At 46.8% G+C, this 21,337-nt stretch overlaps 1 protein-coding gene across 1 annotated transcript in view; it reads right to left on the bottom strand.

Moving 5' to 3' along the window:
* Window positions 1–2,961: 2,961 nt before the first annotated feature.
* The window catches only part of RAMP1 (receptor activity modifying protein 1), a 126,722-nt gene continuing 108,346 nt past the window's right edge, over window positions 2,962–21,337 (bottom strand). The window contains exon 3 of the mRNA XM_034786518.1: window positions 2,962–3,757. Within this exon, the coding sequence (XP_034642409.1) occupies window positions 3,502–3,757 (256 nt within the window). The 3' untranslated portion in view covers window positions 2,962–3,501. The remainder of the gene's footprint in view (window positions 3,758–21,337) is intronic.

The following is a 21,337-nucleotide window of genomic DNA, read 5'->3' on the forward strand; positions in this document are numbered from 1 at the left end:
GGTGGCCTGTGCAGCGACTTGGGCTTCCAGCCAGCTCCCACCCCTTCTGGGGTAACAAGGCCTGACTCAGAACTCAACATCTTCACCCCCCCAGCTCAGTCCACCACAGACTCCTCTCCCCTCTGCTGGGCTCCTCCTCACTGTTACAGAGCACTGCCTCTCAGGGCTTTCTCTCTGGAGAGCTGGCTCCTTCCCTGCTTCTGCCCTGCAATCTTTCTTCTCCCAGGTTTCCTTTAGACATCTCCTTCTCCCTAGCTCCCTTCAGGAACAATCCCAAGGTATCTTTCCTCCCTGCAAGTGCCTCTGTAGTTCCTTTGCCAGAGGGGAAGAGAACTCCCTACAACCTCTCTCTCCTTTGTAAGTAAAGCCCTGCATTGCTACAGGAACCACCCACTTGGGTTCTTCCCAGCTGGGTCTAATCCTTAATGACCTGTCTCCTCACCAGGTGCCACAGCATGGGCTAATTGGGCTCCCTGTAACCCTGTCACTGCCAGTGTGGGCTTTATACATCACAAAGTCAATTAGACGCTTTTCAAAAGTAGGTCCCCCATGGTTAGGTATAAAGGTGGCCCTGAAATGTGGGTGCTGGGTCTTATAACTCTGCCTTCTTTCAGCGGAGCTCTGTAACTCCCCCTCTGTGCCTTGAAAAAGAGGAGACAGTGGCAGCAGGAAAGGAAAATGCTGCAGGACACCAGAGAAGAGGCAGGTAAGGAATCCAGCCCTGTGGAATCCATCCAGTTGGGATCTGGGTGAGATTCAAAAGCGTTTGGCCAGGACTGCAGTGCGAAATGCTGGGTGCTCATCCCTTTTGAAAAACCAGGCTTAGGGCTCAGATCCTCAGAGGAATTTAAGTGTTTAACATCCATTGATTTCCATTATTGGAAATGCTGATGTTTATTTTTCATGCCATTGTGCATGAACCATTTAGTTAGAACATGCATATGCTGCTGTCTGAATGAGCCCCAGTGGCCTAATGGCTAAGGCAATAGCTTTTTTTAACCCCAAGATTGTGGGTTCAAGTCCCATCTGGGGGAAAAAAAACTAGTTCCAGGCTCCTGTGGGTAAAAAAGTTCCTGTTTCAAAGGAAAGTTGTTGCTTTATGAATCACCCTGTCCCTGCTCAGTGACAAAGCTGTTCTCCTCAGAAACCCCCTCCCAACTTAACCCCTTTGGCAATGTGCTTATTCCTTATTACAGAATACCGTGAAATTTTTAAAACCTTTGTAGACAATGTCATGCTTCTTTGATCTGGAACAAAATACACATTTTCTACTAAGAGGCCCGGGGCCAGGAACCTTGATTTAAGGACTAGGAGATTTGACTAATGACAATGAAAATAGTTTTGCAATCTTCATGCAATACGAAAACCGCACAAAAGCATTTAAACTGCAATATCTCCGTATCTTATCATAACTTATCGAGCACCTTCCATGCATATCATAAGGCTGAGCAATAAGCAAATGGAACAGTTTAGCTCAACCAGCTTAAACTGCTGTCAACCCTAGTATAAGGGACTTATCCTACTAACAATGAAACCAACAGCAACCTCTCTCCTCCCCCCCCCCCCAATCCTCCACATACCACTCTGTCCTTCAGTGGGAGCAGGCTTGGGACCTAAATACAATTTTCATTGGAGAAGATATTTTGAGTTTAGAGAAAGTGAGGGACCAGCCTAGAGGAAGCACAGGGCTCATTGTAACAGCCATCTGGAGTTTTCCAATAATATTTTGGGGTCTCAGCATTGGCTAATGGACCATTCACTAGAATCAGGGGAGGAAAATGAATCAAGGAAAACAACCTACAAGGAGCAACAGTTCCGTTTCCAAGACATTATTCTGTTAGGAACAAGCAGTGCTTTTGCTATGACTGACTGCTGTGTTCATCCGTTGTTTTCAGTGCCACATCTCACACTGTTGTGCTCTGTTGCTTCCTGCACCTACCCCCATCCAGACTGTGACTGGACACTTAAGATGTTTCTGATGCTTTCTATGGCCGCAGCTCTATGCTTGTGGAGGAAGGGAGTGTGACTGTGTGTGTGTGTGTGGGTGTTAACACTGCTTGTCAATCATAGAATAGCAGGGTTGGAAGGGACCTCAGGAGGTCATCTAGTCCAACCCCCTGCTCAAAGGGGGGACCAATCCCCAGACAGATTTTTACCCAGATCCCTAAATGGCCCCCTCAAGGATTGAGCTCATAACCCTGGGTATGGCAAGCCAATGCTCAAACCACTGAGCTATCCCTCCCCCTGATCTTGGAGACAGTCAGAAATCTCATGAATAAGATTCTAGAATGGAACAAACTTGCCAATAATATTTATGATATTTACTCATGCTAACGTGTGTATAGCACCTTCCTCCTGAAGGGTGCCACAAAGAAGGAAGAATAGGCTTGTGGTGAAGCCCCCAAACTGAGCCTTAGGCTGCATTCAGTTCCCAGATTTGTTGCAAAACTCCCTGGGTAAGTCACTTAAACCTATCTGTGCCTCAGTTCCCCATGGAAGAATCTTTCCTTTCCCTCTGTTTAGATTGTAAGCTCTCCAGGGCAGGGATTGTCTCTTGTTACGTTTGCACAGTGCCTGGCACTATGGGGCCCTGATCTTGGCTGAGGTCTCTAGATATCCTTTAGATATTATGAGAAGCTTTCTAACTATCAGCATACTTAAGGTCTGGAACAGGCTGCCAAGGGAGGTTGTGGAATCCGCATCAGTGGAGGTTTTTAAGAACAAGTTGGACAAATACCTGTCAACGATGGTTTAGGTATACTTGGTTCTGCCTCAGAGCAGGGGGCTGGACTTGATGACCTCTCATGGTCCCCTCCTGCCCTACATTTCTACAGTTCTATGAAACTATAAGAGAAATAACTTGCAAAAATCTCTTTTAACCATGAAAAGTCTGGCTTCTGTGTAGCTAGGCAGTGCAGCAGTATTTCAGTACGTTATAAGCAAAAAACCTGACAACAACGGTTTGCAAAGTAATCAAGGGTTCCTTTAATTAACAACGATAGACTTCAGAAGCATTCAAGCCAAAACTTTGCAAGAAATAAATTATAATAATTAGATGTCTACAGAATGGTACCTCGCCAGATCCATCCTGTGGCTGATTACTGATTAAGTGTATAAACACTAATCGTGACCTATACTATATACTTTTCAATTAATTGTCTTTATAAATGATTTTTAAAATGACCAAGTAATTGGTTTGCAAGAAGTGCTGCAGTTACTGAGAGTAATTATTGAGAAGTGGCATTAGTCCAAAGCATGTCATCTCTGCCTGAATAAAGGGTTGTTATCCAGAGGAAATGTATATAGGTACAGAACCCCTCTCTGCTCAGGACAGTGTTAAACGTCAAGTGTGCACTGTTCTGTCTCCACACTTTGCCTTAGGGTTACAAAGCTTCCAACGTGCTGCTGATTCCACAAGGGCTCGCCCGGTCTGACAGAGAGGGTTTAGTCCACAGGAAGGTAGGTCTCTATTGATGTAGTGAGATCCTGGGGCACACTAGCTTACACAATGCCCTCACTCCGCTTGCTCCGCCACACCACCAGCGCCGTCATGAGCAGGGTGATGAGGATGGGGACCACAAGGAACGGGTATAGGATGTTGTTCGGTGGGTCGCGTAGAGACCTCCCAGAGAGGGAGCAATTTTTGAAATAGTGCTTGTGAATGGCTATGAAGAACTCGTCCACCCGCTGGTTCGGCCAATAGCAAGCCAGTTTCTCGGCTATCAGCAAGGTGCAGTTGATGAGCTCGCCGTAGGAGCTGGAAAAGAAGAAGGCATTAGTTAGAAAGCTAGATGAGTTCAGAGCTGTCATTCACCAAACAGAGTGAGCTAAAACACCTCCGGGCTTGCTCTTCAGAGTTGCTCAGCACCCAAAACTCTGCCTGGCAGCAGTGGGAGCTGCTTTGAAAACTGGGCCTCTCAGCTCTAATTTCACTGGACACTATCGGCCAAGCCTGAGGGCTGGATCCTGTGAGGTGAAAGGACCCTCAGCTCCCCCTGGTCTTAAGAGCACGTAACAAGCCCAAGATTTGAGACTGCCGAGCTTGTGGGATCGGATGCAGTCACAGCCTGAGGTGATGAGACCGCAAGTGCTTCATGCTCGACTGAGCAATAATGCAAAAATGTCAAGGAGAGAACAGTGAGGGGTATTCACTGTGCTAACTCGCTCCTCAAAGAAACACTCCAAAGGGCTTTAGAACCTGGATTTGTGAGGAAAATAAACCAAATTAATGCTTAGAAAAAGATCAGCAAACATCACAGTTGATGACATCCATAGCTCAGGGGAAAGCACCCACTGGGGTGACTGAAATGCCTTCCCCGTACATTTACGGCATACTGGAGAACAATAGCAATCACCACTTCTGATCCACCACTGGCTAATGAGCCCCCAAAACTGCAATTCTTCATGTTGGAAGCAGACAGGATTTCACATTCGCAAGAGATCCAGACAATGAATGCAAAACTTGTGTTGCTTTTCAAGTTGTGCTGTTGTCAGGTTGGGAATGTGACGGGTTTGGGCCCTTTGGGGTGTCACCTGATGTGCTGAGACACCACTGAGCCTGTCTATTCTGCCAGCCGGGTCCCCTTTACCTGGCCTTGCTGGTTAGGCCCACAAGCCTCTTCCAGCCAAGCACACAGGCAGGGCCACGCCCAGCTGCACAGAGACAGGGATCCGCTCTGGAAAGATTCAGTCTTAGGGGCTTGCCCCAACACCCTGGTGCCCACTCCCTTTAAGGGGGACAAACCCAAAGATTTTATGAAATTCGCCCCCTCCCTCAATGTGGAGGGAGATATGCACCACTTCTTGCCCCCCCTCCCCATTAGACATTACATAAACTGGGTTATATTATAAACAAGAAATAAGTTTAACAACTACAAAAGGTGAATTTCAAGTGAATATAAGAGATAACCGACGGAACAAAGCAGATTACTGACCAAATAAAGCAAAATACGCAAGCTAAGCTCAATGTACTTAAGAAACAGGTTACAAAATGTAAATTCTCACCCTAAGTGTTATTTTAGGCAGGTTGCAAAGTTTCTGTGGTTCACAGTTCCAGTCACATTCCTTTTCAGACTGGACACTGGACCCCTGTCTCAGTCTGGACTCCCCCACACACACACCTTCCCTTCAGGCGGCTTTAGCAGTCTTTCTTCTTGGGCAGACAGGCCAGGGAGAGGAGAAGTCCCGTTTGCCTTCCTCCCCACCTTTAAATAAGATTTACATAAGGCGGGAATCCTTTGTTTCTCAAACTTGACCCCCCTTCCCTTCCAGGGGAAAGTTACAAGACGTCCCAGGTAATGTTTCGTATCAGGTGACAAGACCACCTGGCTCTGTAGCATCACAGTGTCCATGAGTCAGTGGCAGTATGGAGCGTTCATCCGCAGGAAGGCCAAGCGTTTCACTGTCCATTGTCCTCACTGATAGTTCATCAGCCCTGTCTGGGTTTCCCATTGTTGTACCTGAAGTGTTAGCAGTGGGCGTCACCCAAAGTAGCACAGTTAAAATACAGATACAGAGTCAATATTCCTAACTTCAGATACAGAAATGATACAGGCAAACAAATTGAATAATCACATTCAGTAAATTATAACCTTTCCAATGATATCTTACAAGACCCATCTAGCATAAGGTACATCTCAGTTATGTCATTCATATCGTAAGCATATTTTCATAAAAAATATGGAGTGAAATGTCACAGAGAATTCTGTAGCATTTATAATATGATTTTTGGTGGATGTGTAGGGCAGTGGCTAACTAGTTTATTTGACTGTAATCCTTGCTATTAGTTCTCTTTTATTAAGGGGTGCAAAAAGGCCCTTTATGCTAGACCCCCCCACACTTATTTATATTGCATATTACAGTGTACTTTGTTTAGTAATCCTTTGATACACTTGTAAATTAAATGTATCCCTACTATACTAAATAACTACTGAGATTTCAAGGCAGCTTTTAAAAATAGTCTATTTAGCTCTAATTCTCCAGACAAGTTTTTTATTCCCTCAACTGCAGACCAATAAAAATTCATGGCCAATGTTTCCAGTTTCTGCAAAGCCAAGAAAGAATACTATGTTCAACCTAGGTTGAAATATATTATTTTGACAAATTAAGCACTCTGCAAAAATTAGTGGTAACCAGTAGATAATACCTTTCCTAAACTTAATCTGCATAAAAAGGTATCTCAAGGTTTTCTCTGAGCATCAGTACAGTAGAACCTTGATTTTAATTAACACTCATCTTAGAAATGACCAGCTATACAAACCATTTTTCCTGGTTATTTTTGGGGAGAGGCTTTGTGTGTGTGTGTGTGGGGGGGGGGGTGTTGTGGAATCGCATAACATAAGTGATATTGATGAAGAAAAAGTCCATGATAGTAGTGAAATATCCGAGACTTCTTGTCCTGGGAGATTTCAACACACACATCCACAAGGCTGTGGATGCAAAAGTCAGAAAATTCATCTCCTCACTTGTCCCCTCATCTCTGGTCCAACCCACATGGCGACTGACTTGACTTTTGGCCTAGATGTCAAGACAGAGGACATCACAACCCAGCCACTGTCTTGGACAGATCATCACCCCATTAAGGCAGTGGTCAGAGACTTTCCAGGGCCCAGGCCACAAGATGGACCAAAGATCCTGATTCGATTACGACGACTCATGCACTCCAACAAATTACAAAGCTTGCTAAAGGACAACCTCGCCCACAGGACGAGGAGTCGAGGACCTGGTAAATAGTTACCATTCTACACTGGTCTTGCCCTTTGACATACTGGCCCCCAAGTGGCTCCTTCCTCCCCACCATCCACACAGATCTCCCTGGTTTTCTGACACGCTGCGGCAGATGAAGAGAGGGGCAGAAACTCAAGCACCAATGGTAGGAAAACAAAGACTGATTCAGACAGGATGAAACATAACTTATTTCTCAAAGCCTCTGCTGAGCCTGTATTACAGGCCAAACAAACCTTCCAACCAGTCTCCACTGAGGCTGCCAAATCCCTCCCCAAAGAGTTATCCAAGTTGGTAAACAGCATCATTAATCCTGAGTCGCTGGAATCTGCATCAGAGCCCAGTACCAAGCACTGCGAGGAACTGTCATCCTACTTCACTGAAAAGATTGCACGCATTGGATCAAACACCATGGGTCACCAATACCCACCGGCACACCCAGAGTTCAGTACATTCACTTACCAGGAAGTTTAGGACATCTTAAAGGAGTCTCAACCCAAGACTTGTGAATCCGACCCATGCCCATCCTGGCTTGTGAAATGAGCTATGAGCAACTGGTGCCACTCCTGATTGAAATAGCCAATGCCTGATTGACAGAAGGTATCTTCCCTTTCTCCTTCAAACACACAATCGTCTGACCAATGCTGAAGAAGCCCAACTTGGATATTTCAGTTTTAGCTAACTATGGCCCCATGTCAAACATTCATTCCTGCGGATACAAGCAGGAGCAGATGAACTCCTAGTGGCAGATGCTAGGTTCACGCAAAGGTCTTTAGTAAGAATCCAAAGGTTAGATCATCCCTTGTCATCTTTGCCTGAGCAAGATGGTGTGAGGAAGTGAGGCTTCTCAACCCCCGTATTTTGGGTCTGGTGTGAAGCACAGCCCCTGGAAGCCAGCGGGTGGGGTGGGGCTTCATCTCCACTTGGGGAGCACGGCAATTGGCTAGGTGCAAAGGGGAGCAAACCGCACATTTGCAAGGGGTTGCAACAAGTTACTCCCTCCTCATCATCCCCTTAATCGTTCCTCCCCCACCTCGTCTCCCCCCTCCCCAAAAAACCCAGAGGGAGCACAGGCGTGTGTGCAGCTGCTCGTGGCAGTGCTGAAAGGCACAATCTAGTCCCTAGGAAAGAAAAAGAAATCCAGAAAATCTAAGAGCCTAATTCTGCCCCCTGCCCCGTATTGTGAAGCAGAGTCCCATTGCAGAGAGGCAGCTGGTTTGGGCCCCACCATCTGAGCAGCAGAATTTCTAAACAGAATGTATTTCAGAGTGTCCCCAGGGGAAAGATGTAAAACAAAAGCAGCTAAATACTAAATATTGTACCGTGCAGCGCTTCAGGGAGGCTGCTGCAGGGCTCGGATTTTATGACTTTGACTTGTCAAACTGGGTTCTTCAGTCTCCTGTTTCTTCTCCCTGACTCGCACGACAGGCCCCTACGTGAAGATCACTGTGCGCGCTGGTGCAGGATGCAGCGCAAAATGCAGTTGTGTGGCAGATTTTCCTTTGTGGCATGGCCAGATTGCATATGTCACCAGTGCAAACGGGCCTTAAACCCAAAGTATCCAGTATCAGGACGGTGGGGTCGCCTCAAGGCAAGGGTGACCTGTACCAGAGATTCCCAAACTTCTCTTATTGCGTACCCACTTCCAGATCTACCAGCTGCCCACATGCCCTTACCCGTCTCATCACTGATACTTCGTGTGTTCTTCTTAACACTACCTGTCTCTAACCATCTGTCCATATTTCACGGTTATGCACAGATATAGTTATAGTGCGATGTAGGTAACCGAACCCCCACCCCCCCAAGTTCTGAGCTCAGACTGGACAGTTGCTGGGCAACTGAACTGGTGCTGTATGGTGATTGGTGGTGAGGGCTCTGTATGTCAGCGTCTCTGTGTTCTCATTGGTACATCTTGAAGTAAATTAACTACCGTATTTTCTATAACAAATTCCCACAGAGTTTTAAAGCTTCATCTGAGTAGCTTGTTATGAAAATGCAATAAATAAAATAAAATCCGCTATTACATGATTTCTCCTGGATACCCCCCAGAGATGTCTCTGGTACCCCCAGGGGTACACGTGCCAAGGTTGGGGAATCCCTGCCCTACGCCATTCCCGATCTGTTGTGGCATATCAGGGTGAAGGGCAGGTGGCCAATATCTGTGGCTGTAATTCTGGCTGCTTAGGGTCATTAGCAGCCCTTGGGTTGCTCTAATTCAGGGCAAAGGAACTACCCCCACGCACAGTGTGCAGTTCAGCTAGAGACCGGGATATGGCCCAGTAAGAATGTAGGCCCCTCACCTCCAGGGTTTTTTCCTCCATGTAAATGGGCCAGTATGGGAAGAGCTTTTGGTTGCTAATTCCACCCCCTCTGCACAGGTGCTGGGTGTCACAGACATTGCAGCCCCATGCAGTATCTTTGGGGAACGTACTGTATTAAGTTGATGTATCACTGGGAGCCAGGGATTGTGCGTATGATTGTGTTCTAGTGCATGGGGAGGGTTACCACGGCTCCTTCAGGAACTAAAACTGTGGGGGCTGATTAAGATGACTCACTCACATTGTAAACACCGCAAGAGATACCACCCTCTGGGGAGGCTCATGTATATTGGTGCAAACTGGGTTTCCAGAGACTAGGAAAATCAAGAACGGATTTTGGCTTAAAAGGGCTGTGTTTGAACTCACCCAGGGCCTTTATTTTGGTCCAGCAAATGGGCAAGACCTTCTATCCAAAGGGGGGGATCCCAATCCTTGCAGAATAGCTGGAAGGACCTTGGCCTGCCTGATAGGGCCCCATAACACTAACGGGTGACCTCTGGTAAGTTTTCAGCATGGATATACAGTATATTGTTTTTATGTATTCTCTGTAATGCTTTCATCTTAAAAATAAGTGTGCTTGCTTAGAAAGGGCTGTGTGCTAGCTTGTAACTGCTGGCATTACGCTGTTGATTGCCTGCAGAGAGAAAGCAAAGCACAGGCACCGGTGTTTAGGCAGACTGGCTTGCTGGGGATATCCCAGTGTAAGGCAGAGGACTGTGAAGCCTTAAAACCCCAGTCAGAGAGAGAGAGAGAGAGAGGTGGGTCTCTGCCCAAGAGAGGTGACGACTGGGAGCCAGTAACCCTAAGTGAGTGCCTTGAGGGACCACAGAGGGGATATACAGGTGCGGTTACCCTGAAACTGCGACACCAGGGACTGCCACATTTTTCATACCACACCCAGAAGGAAGAAATTCTGGGAGTGATGTTGAGCTGTGGCCAATTGGTGCTGCCCAGTAAGATGGTGACAGGTGGGGTGAATAATTAGAAGTGGGTGAAACGGTTCACACAAAATAAAAACTGATCTGAACCATTGCCCAGGCAGCACACCAAAATCAAACCCATCTTTTTCTCTGAGTGTCAAGAGAGAACTTTTGTTTTCACTTCCCCTGCACTTTGTGGTCAGGACTGGAGGCAAAAGTACCCCTACAGGACAAAGTCCCATGGTATCTCCGACCACAAAAGTGAAAGGAAGTACTGGAAATCTTCTAGAGTCACCTATTCTCACAACATCTCAATTCTAAATCCCAGAGAGGTTCAGGTGAACATCCAAATTCCTACTTATTTTCACCTCACCCCTAGACCTTTTTAGATCTGTTCAGCACTGGGAATGGGGCCATCTCTCAGACAGTCGCATTTGGTGGCAATACTTCCAACAAAAATGTCATTCAATTTTGGAGCCCCTAGCCCACCCAAAGGCATCTCCAGAACACCCGGAGGTGGTAAGTGATCTCAAATTTGGAAACTACATACTGGCCTACGTCTGAGGGGACTTCAACCAGTTCTGACTGCAGCACTGCTAGTAAAGAACAGAATTTTCAAATCCCAGTCAGACCATGATTGTAACAGTGATACTGCACCCACTCATGTTCTGTTCTTTAAACCATGGAGGCCTATGGGTCTCCTCAGAGGCTGTATTTCCGTGTGCCTACTGCTGTGAGATAATTATCAATGTGGCTTTTGTACTGAAATTACGCTGTAGGTGTCCAGTTCTCTGATCACTGAGGGAGCATGCAGAGAACTGCCACACTGGAGAATGGATGAATAAAAGGATATCTGAGTCAGAGGGCTACAATCAATTTGGAAAACTGTGGTGTAGTTCCTGTTGCTTGGAAACCACTTCCTTTTCTTTGTTGGCCCATGTCTTTAACAGATGACATATCTGGAGTCTAGCTGAGAGGCAGTTCAAAAAAAAAAAAAAAAAAGAAGAAAAGCTGGGGGGCGGGGGGAGAAACCCTCCACAAAGTGAAAAACGCAGAGGTTGCTTAGAAACTGAGACTGATTTGACTTCCACCTAACCTCTCATGTTTAATCATTTGGGATCTCTTTGTACGTAGACTACTTTAGTTTGCCATTTCCAAAGGCTAAATGCAAGGCATCCACTTTGGTGTATTTACCCACACACACTAATAGAAACCTTTTTCAGTTGACTTTGCTGTAGTTGAACTCATCAGTGGGAACATGTGGCTGTCAAGGCCTGGTTGAGGAAGGATCTCTACATATGGGCACGTTCATCAATCAAGCATTGTCTATTAGTTATTTACAGGGCCCTGTGTCTACTGCACTCAGACAAATGGCCTCATAATATATCTATTTGCCAGGATGCTAAACACATCTCCGTGTCACTCCCTGTAAATGGCCATTTTCCTGCTATCTTCTGCTCCTCAGCTTGTCCATTCACCATTCTTTCTTCCTTCTTTCTCTATGGCAATGTTTGTTTCCCACCCTGGGGAAGCTCAGAGGGTTTACTGAGTCTGCTCCCAAGCTGATTTCACCCATGAGGCCAGATTCACTTGATCTGTTCACAAACCTTCTGGGCTGAGTTTTGAGTTTGTAACGGACTCTAAACTTTTGCATGGCTTTGTGATGCTGACGTGCTTCTATACAAGAGAGAGAAATCCATGAAATACGGTTACAGATCAGTGGGGAATGATACTGTAGCCCTCTCATTGCTCATTGTGTGCTCTATGTCCCCCTCTGGGCCTGATCCACAGAGAATACAACTCTGCTCTAGTTCCCATTTAGTCCGTATAGCTTAAGCTGTAGCGGTTCGTGCTCTTAGTTCCATAGAGCCTGGATTCCATTCCCAATGGCAACCAAGATTAGAGCTGATAGGTTATGAAAAGTTCTGAAAATGTACGTGTTCATTTTGCGGTGGTCTTTTCAAAATGGACAGATTTTTAATGTATTCCATTTTTTTGCAAAACTTTTTTTAAAAGGTTCGATGCTGAAAGCTTTCGTTTTGAGGATTCTTCCTCAAGAATGGGGGGAGAGGGGGAGTGAAAATGTGCTTTACAAAGAAAAAGACTAATGAAACAATAACCTATTTCAACCAGCTTTAATATTTAATCCCACAGGGGAAGGCCTTTAACTCTCAGAGAGGGAAATGCTCAGTGAGTTTTAGCTGGGAAAAATGCAACTCTCAACTATTTTCCCATTTCAATTGTTATTCCCCAGTTTCAGTAAATAATCTAGCCAGGCCTAGGTAACATGATATGCCACATTAAAAAGACCATGTCAACATATCTGTTTCTGTACATTTGTATCCAGTTATTTGTTTTGGATTTTTTTTTATTATTTAAAATTATTTTAACCATGTGTTTTGTTTTTAATTTGGAATGAAAGTTCCCTGAAGCTGAAGATTGGCTAGAAGCTGGCATCATATTAACAGACCCTGATCAAGTTTTCCTCACACAAAACAGTCTGACCTACGTTGCCTCAAAGCGTTCCAGTCCTGTGACTTTCTTCAGCAAAAATTGACCAGTGTGGGTAGGATACTCTGAGGTTCTTGGAGATTCTGCAGTTACTCCCAAGAGCTTACTGTCACGGATTTTGGTTTGCCTTACATTGGCACTGAAGTAGAGTCAGTCTGTAAGGGCCCTCAAAATAACCCCCGCACTGAACATTACATAAATTCCAGTGGGGGAAAGGGGATTTATTGGTTGCTTTAGCGACGTGTTCAAAATACTTGAATCTTGCTGTGGTGTCTATAAAATGTCTTAGAACCTAAAATATAACCTTGTAGTCTACAGCTGCCAACATGTAGCAATCCTAAGGGAACGTCAGGGTACTGCCAGGGTTTGGCGCACTTACGAAGGGAAAAATGGAAGGCAGTAGAGAAGCAAACTGTGGCCCAAGGAAGGATGGTGTTGAGTCCCGGTGAGATGGAGCTGCTGTGGGGATTATCCAGGCTGCATTTTTTAAATTTAATAAAACCTCAGTTCTAAAACCATCCCTAAACTGGGAGTGTAGCAGAAACACATCTCATATCTATATTGGGGTGACAGCTGAAAAGTTGAGTATATTTGCCAGATTTGCCATGTGGGAAAATAACGGTTACTCACCTTCTCGTAACTGTTGTTCTTCAAGATATGGTGTTCATGTCCATTCCAATCAGGTGTGTGCACGCGCGTGTGCATGGCAGCCAGAAAACTTTCCCCCTAGCAGCATCCGTCGGGTCAGCCTGGGCGCCCCTTGGAGTCGTGCCTTCCTGGTCCTCAATTTAGAGCCCTGCCGGCCGGTCACCCCCTCAGTTCCTTCTTGGCAGCTACTCCGACAGAGGGGAAGGAGGGTGGGTATTGGAATGGAACAGTTTCGTTCTCTTGATGTAGCAGGCTAGCGCCCTGCGGACATCCAAAGAGTGAAGCCTTTGGTCCCTGCCACTCGAGTGTGGCTTAGGATAGAATACTGGGAGGGAGATGTCCTGGTTGATGTGAAACTGGAAGATAACCTTAGGGGAGGGCCCCGGGTAGCCCTGGCGCTCGTGCTGATTAGCTGCATCAACCACCAGGGAATTGGGGGGCGGGGGTATAAGTGTTCATATCCTTTTGAGGGAACAAAGTACCACCTTTCATTTCTCTTGGCCGTAGGTGGCAAAGAGGCCAAGGTCTGCCACAAGGTCTTTGTGGTCTCAGCAATGGTCTTAATTAACGGCAGGGCAATGTGGGCGGGCCTGGAGGGAGTGAGGATGTCTACCATAGAGGCGGCTTCCTCTACCACCTCCTCTGCCTGGATCCCCAGATTCTGGGCCACCCGTTGCAGCAGCTGTTGTAGGACCCTGTTATCCTCCAAGGCCAAAGCCGTCGATGTTCCTTCCACAGTCTCATCTGAGGTCAGATTGTGGCCGGAGTGCCGCCTCCATGAGAAGGATCTTGGGCCTTTGCTCTTGGTCTTTTAAGGTCCTAGGGCAAAACCCTTTGCAAATTCTGCACCTCTCTTTCTGCTGACTCTCCCCGTGACACAGCAGACAGGAAGAGTGCGGGTTGCTCATAGGCATCAATTTTTCACAGTTCTCGCAGAGTTTGAACCCTGGAGACCAGGGCATATCCCGGTGCTGGGGGAGCATTGGTGGAGGGTGGGGCTTAAACTAATACTAGTAACTACTGAGAACTAACTATAAACACTAAGAGTGGACACTGCAAGCAAAAGTAAGAGCAACAAGTTGTTCCAGCTAGCCATCACCAGCGGCAAGAAAGAACTGAGGGGGTGGCGGGTCGGCAGGGCTCTATACTGAGCGCCATGAAGGCGCAACTCCAGGAGGCGCCCAGGCCGACCCGACGGATGCTGCTAGGGGGAAAGTTTTCTGGTGGCCGTGCATGCGCACACACCTGATTGGAATGGACATGAACAACCACTTGAGGAAGAACTCTATATTGTAATGAGGATTTCCCAGCTCTCAGAACCCCCTTTGCTTTGTTAAATGATCTCCACTGTATGCACTTACGTATGTATATACACAGCATACGTGTGTGTGTATACACAGTATATGAGCCTGTTCCCACGCCCATCGAACACAATGATAAAAAGCCCATTGACTGCAATGGGGGAAAATCGGGTCTTTCGACACTAATAGTCGGAAATACCTTTTCATATAAATGCTGTTCTCCATATCATTGGCAGAATTTCATTTACGGCCTGACCCAAAGCCCACTGAATTCAATGGAAAGACACCCATAGACACTGATGAGCTTTGGATTGGGCTCTGAAACTGCCCCTGCTCTTCAAATCCTTTAAAAAAAAAAAAAAAATCTCTTCTCACACCACTCACAACTATTTTCCTTTTGCAATCAACTCAAAGCAGCAGCGCTGTGGGGTCCCCATTTCCTAACAAAGCTAGCCAGAAGACTGCCAACCTAGTGTCATTTTCACAGTAGCTCTCCTTTCATCTTACAAATCCAGCAATTTAAACCATCAAGCCTTTAGGCAGACTGTGTCCTATGTTCTGTAGCTCTGAGAGTGCCACTCACCCTCCGTTCATAGCTCTGATGGTCAGTCTGACACCACAGCCAATCTAATTCCACGCTTCAGCTATTTCGATAAACACCATCCAGCCCCAGAGACATAACAACAGAGCGAAGGAAGTAATAAATACTAATGAATACCTGCCCAGGAATTTACCTTTTTCAGAATGCTTTAAAACAGCGTTTCTCAAACTGGGGTCCGCGGACCCCTGGAGGTCTGCGAGGGTACTCCGGGGGTCCACTGGCCCAGCTGATCAACTCCTCCTCTTCCCTCCCAGTGCCTCCCGCACGCCGCTGAACAGCTGTGCAGTGGTGTGCAAGAGGTGCTGGGGGGGAGGGAACAGAACGGGGTGGGGGCATGCTCGGGGGTGGAAAGAGGCGGGGAAAAGGAGGGGCTGGGGTGGAGCGAGGTGGGGGGGCGGTGGGGCCTTGGGGGAAAGAGGTGGAGGAGGGGGCAGGGGGACCTCGGGTGGCTAAAGTTTGAGAACTGCTGCTTTAAAACACATCAACCAGTTGCGTTACCCTGGTAACCCCCTCCCCTCTCCATTTCACTGGGGCACAGAGAGGTCAAGTAACTTGCACAAGGGCACAAAATGAGTCAGTGGCACAGCTGAGTTTGGCATGCGGGAGTAGAGCTGGAAAAAAAGACATGTTCTTCCATGAAAATGTTCACATGCTAGTCTGCCTGTGTTTTGTCCAGCTCAACAGCAATAGCTGGCTCATGGCCACATTGCCTTTCGAACACACTTTTAACAAGTTCATTTTCCCCCTCCTCTCAGACCTGTAAGTTGTAAGTAAGTGCTGCTTTACAATCATCTTGAAAAATTCTGTATTCTAAACAATAAAAGTAGTATGTAACCAACACCAAATTTTATATACTATACAACCCCTCCCATATATTAGAATATGTATCTATCTGTACCTGCATATTTTAATCTAAAAATGCTTAACATGGCTGGCGTAAATATTAACTATATGGGATGGGGGGTTTTTAAGAGCGCTCGGCACGATCCTAACTGTGCTCCCATTAAAGCCAGCAGGAGCTTCACCAGTGATTTCAGCAGGAGCAGAGTTAGGCCAACGTTATTTCAAAATCCCACTCACGGTTGTTAGGTGCACTGTGTAGAGACAACGAGATAGGAGTCCGAATTACTGAGACAAAAAATGGCACCCTCATTTGACAAGCGCTAGGAATCAGAGGGACTTGGGCATGAACCAGGGTGCCAAGGGTCAGGACTGAGGAGGTTGTGTGCATATGCCCACTTGCAGAAATGTAGGGGACTTTACGACCCAAAATGTAGGCACCCGGGTAATTCAGATGCCTACAGGGGGTTAGGCAACAATTGAGTGGGGTTTTGAGGATCTAAATTTTGGATTTGGTGACTAAAGCAGCACTTAGTTGCCTAAATCCCTTTCTGGATCTAGCCCTTAGGGCCTCTTGCCTTGCCAGGCGTTCCACACTGAATGCGACTGCACTGGCCTGCAGAGACAATTGGACGATAACCATGCAGGGATGTACAGTTAGGCTGTGTGAAACTCTGCTGGGCACCAGAGCAACTGCATCCATATACCCAGACTCCCTATACTCAATGTCTTGTAGAAAATAACGAACCTTCCTGCCTTTCCCACAGACCCAGGGAAATAGTAAAGTGAAATAGTTGGTGCCTCTGATCACTTTAACTCTACGTATGATGCGAAGGCTCAAAAAAACATGCAGTGTCCATAATATTAAACCCCGATGTAATTATGTGACCCAGGAGAGCAAATGCTACAAATAGCCCACAGTGGTTGGCTGAGCTTACATAAGTAAACAAGCCCCTGTCTACGTGTTATGTGATAACCCTTTGGGTAAATCTATACTGCAATAAAAAGCCCGTAGCACTGTGCCCCAGAGCCTATGTGAGCTGGGTCAGGCTTGTGGAGCTAAAAATGATTGTAGATGTTTGGGCTCAGGTTGGAACCCAGGATCTAAGACTCTCCCCCCCCTCGCGGGGTCTCAGAACCTCAGGCTCCAGCCCAAGCCCAAACATCTACCCTGCAACTGTATAGCCCCACAGCCTGAGCCCCGCGAGCCCGAGTCAGCTGACCCGGGCCAGCCGTGGCCATGCCATGGTGTTTTATTGCAGCGTACAAGGCACTGACTTCTGGAAGGGCGGAGATGGTCTTTGGTGGGATATTCTGAGTCCAACATGTTGGGTGTTTGCCGAGTTCACGAAGTGAGCACGGTGCTTAGCCCTGGGTGGAAGCCGATTTGTCTGATGGATAAAAAAGGTTGCAGTCACTGCATTCCCTTTAGCAGACTGGTTAGTCAGGCCAGGACACCCTCCCATTTGATGTGCAATTCTGATCCGTTTTGGTTTATTTACATAAGGTATTAGCTGGCCCTTGGAAAAGATGTAGCCATAGGTACTGGTACTAGGGGTGCTGGCGCTGTGGGGGCACCCCCTGACTTGAAGAGTTTTCCATCATATACAGGGTTTACAGTTTGGTTCAATGGCTCTCAGCACCTCCACTATACAAACTGTTCCAGCACCCCGGGGTGTAGTGGGCCATTGGCTCATCCTCACTCTTCCGCAGGTGGGCACCATAACTGTATATATGCGGACAGTGTATGTGTATAATAAAAACAACAACAATTGTAATTATTAATGCCAGGACCTACGAAATGCTGCAACCCTGATTGAAATCAACAAGAGTTTGAAGCCGCTTTTGGCCAATGCTAATATGTTTAAAGCAATAGGCAAGTAGATGTACGTTGGTTTCCCACATTTGCCACTGAATTTGCTCAGAAAGGAAGCCAAATAATCAAGCTGTAATCAACAGCATTTTGTCTAAGAACTAGGGGGTCTGTGTCATACCCCGTTGAAATCCAATGGGAGTCTTACCTGTCTAAATCCACACATTCTTACCTAGCCTGAATTCCCATTGGAGTTTTGCTTCCCATTGGAGTTTTGCCGGCAGCAGGACCAAGTAAAAGCTTCCTAAGGAGTTCAGGACTTGGCTCTAAATAAATAACCACGTGTATGTTACAATCAACCCTATTTAGTGAACTATTTGCATTGCCACTGAATTAGGTTTGCAAATGTGAAATCCTAGAGTCCCACTGGATGTGGCTAACATCTGTATGTTTTTCCAAACACATGGCCAAATTCTGTCCTTAGGTGTGTTAACAACCCGCCACTGAAAGTAGGGGGAGCTGTATGTGCACTTGCATGTTTAGAACTTATCCAACTATAGTTACATACTTGTAAATATAAACCTTTGCCAGTCACAGATCGGAATTTAGTTACCATATCATTTACAATGGAATTGCGGAAATTCCATCCTCTGGCTACAGACTATTTGTACTTTCTATTTCATAGTACATGTTTTAATGGCTAAAATGCTGGGCATGCGTCATACCCATCTAGCCATCGGTTAGTCAGCTCAGACAAACTCATTTTTGCCAACCTGTTCAGAACCAACCTGAGTATCCCAGTCCTCCATCACGACACTCCTGAATGGGGACAAGGGAGGCTATTGCACCAGTTTTCTTCCATTTGAGAATCTGGCCACACTACCCAATCCAGGAGAATGAAAATTTTCCAAACTGGTCTTTGGCAGGACACCAGCAAGCAGCAGTGACTGATTTCAAGTCCTTTTAAGCAGCAGCCATAAATTTTCCAAGCACCATTTCACAAATGAGAGCTCTCCCTCAAAAGAACCACGCTGTGGGCTAATTCTTCTTTCAAAACAATAAATGCTGGCAGAGAGACAGGGCTTCCTCTTCAGCAGACTATAAGTTGCCAACTTAAAAACCAGTGGCTTTCAATTGTTTTAAAATTCTGAAGCAGTCCAAGTGCTGAAACCAGAGTGTCTTTCCTTGAGCTCCCACAGGCATTCTTGGCCATTCTTAGTAACCTGGACCGCATAGAATCCAGGGAGGAATTGCTAAATTTGAAAATTGAAACTTTAGCACTAGCGAGTGAAGTGTTTCCATAACAGTATTATATTGTTTTTCAAAGGCCATATCCTGCCACTCTCTTTAGGGATAACGCTATGCAGACACATTTTAGAAAATGGGCAACACAAATTAGCTCAATAAATTTCTATCCCTTAGCATTATGGGATAACCCTACCCTTGGGACGTTACTTCGACTTCTGGTTTTTCTCAGCATTTTCAGAGTGTAATAACGCATGTCCCTAGGAGGCGTTGTTAGAGAAAAGCATAGTTCCAGTATTGACAGCCAAAAGTGTAAGTCAGGCACCAAAAAAAAACCATAACAACCCCCCTTTCCTTAACAAGAACCAGCTATCTACAGTATCTGCAATAGTGCACTTTACTTCCCTATGCTTACTGACTGCATGTATTTAGTTCATTATCAAAGGCAATTACCAATTTTTATAGTACCACCAATATATAGGCACATAGAGTATATGAAACACACATACCCTGTGCGGTGATACGAAGTTTTTACAAGCCTCTGGTTAGACGAACTCAAATGAGTACCAATAAACCTTTTATTTTATATATTCCACGCCACCAAGTATTTGGCACTTGCTGCATACGATACAGAAATACTATTTTAGGGATGGTTCATTAAAAAGTGATGGGGACTATATTTTGTGTCCCTCCACATTTAAACCAAGCTGCCTTCGTTTCCAAGACTGCTTTTTATATACATAATCTTACAGCTTTAAAGCTGGGTTTCTCAGGACCCACCAGAGCTAAAAGCAGGGGCTGTGTATCCATGTCCCATTTCTAGCTTCCAAGTCCCTCCGTCCCAACCCTTCCCACTTGTAGCTTACAGGGCTATGAAGTATCTGACCTCAAACCCTGTCACTGGGCCAAGAGCAAACACTGTCCATTCTGGACAGGTACCATTGTGAAGGTGAAATTCCATATTTGGGGGAGGGGGCAATTGTGAAATATTTCTCTGTTTAGGGCTTCTCAGAGATTTGAAATATTAAAAGCAGTTCTGACAAGGGCAGAGTAAAATGAAGGAATGAAAGACATTTATGTTGCAGTCTGATATTTAAATATTCGGTAGGTACATCGGTTTAAGGTGGGAATTAAAAAAAAAATTACTTCCTATCGCAACTAACCCGGGTTCACTTGCCTTGTATTTCTGATTTCAGAAGCCTATTAGTTCTTGGTTCATCCAAGAGAAACGGCGCAGAAAAGACGTACATTTCTAAAACGAAACCCGAGGGGGAAAGAGAAACATTTTATGATTCACTTCATAAATATTTACTTAAGCCTCACATCACCTCCCTAAGGCAGTTAAATATCATTAGCCCCATTTTACAGGTGAGAGACCTGAGTGTCAGGCCTGATCTACACTGGGGAGGGAGGGGGAAATCGATCTAAGTTACGCAACCTCGGCTATGTGAATAACGTAGCTGAAGTCGACTTAGATCTACTTACCGAGGTGTCTTCACAGCAGTAAGTCAACGGCTGACACTTCCCGGTCGACTCCGCCTGAGCCTCTCACCCTGGTCGAGTACCGGAGTCGACGGGAGACTAGACACAATAAATCGACCCCCACTGGATCGATCGCTCCCGGTTGATCCAGCGGGTAATGTAGACGTGCCCTCAGAAAGGCTAATTGATTAGCCCGAGGGCACAAAACTGTTGTTGGAAGGTGCTATACCTAAGGCTGTGAGTCTGTCACGGAGGTCATGGAACCAGGTCGGTTGACAGAGGGGAGCAAAGGGGGCAATTGCCCAGGGGCCCAGGCGATTTAAAAGGGCCAGGGGGTCCTCAGTCGCTGTCGCCAGTGCAGCAGGGCTAGACTATCTGCCCGCCCTCGCTCCGCGCCACTCCCGGAAGCGGCCGACATCCCTGCAGTTCCTGGGGGGGGGAGGGGTCTCTGCACGCTGCCCCCACTCTGAGCGCCAACTCCACAGCTTCCATTGGCCGGGAACTGCAGCCAATGGGAGCTGCAGGGGCAGTGCCTGTGGGCAGCAGCGTGTGGAGACCCCCTGGGCCCCCTGCCTAGGAGCCGCTGCCAGAGGGATGTGCCAGTCACTTTCAGGAGCTGCTCAAAATAACCGCCAACTCCCTCCTGCACCTCAACCCCCTGCCCCAGCTGGGAGCCCGCACCCTGCACCCAAACTCCCTCCCAGAGCCTGACCCCTCCCTCCCTCCCTCCCGCACCTCCCTCCCAGAGCCCGCACCCCCCCTGCACCCAAACTCCCTCCCAGAGCCTGATCCCTCCCTCCCGCACCTCCCTCCCAGAGCCTGCACCCCGCACCTGCCCTGCACCCAAACTCCCTCCCAGAGCCTGCACCCTGCACCTGCCCTGCACCCAAACTCCCTCCCAGAGCCTGCACCCCGCACCTGCCCTGCACCCAAAC

Source organism: Trachemys scripta, chromosome 11 (assembly GCF_013100865.1).
Source record: "Trachemys scripta elegans isolate TJP31775 chromosome 11, CAS_Tse_1.0, whole genome shotgun sequence".
Lineage (NCBI taxonomy): Eukaryota > Metazoa > Chordata > Testudines > Emydidae > Trachemys > Trachemys scripta.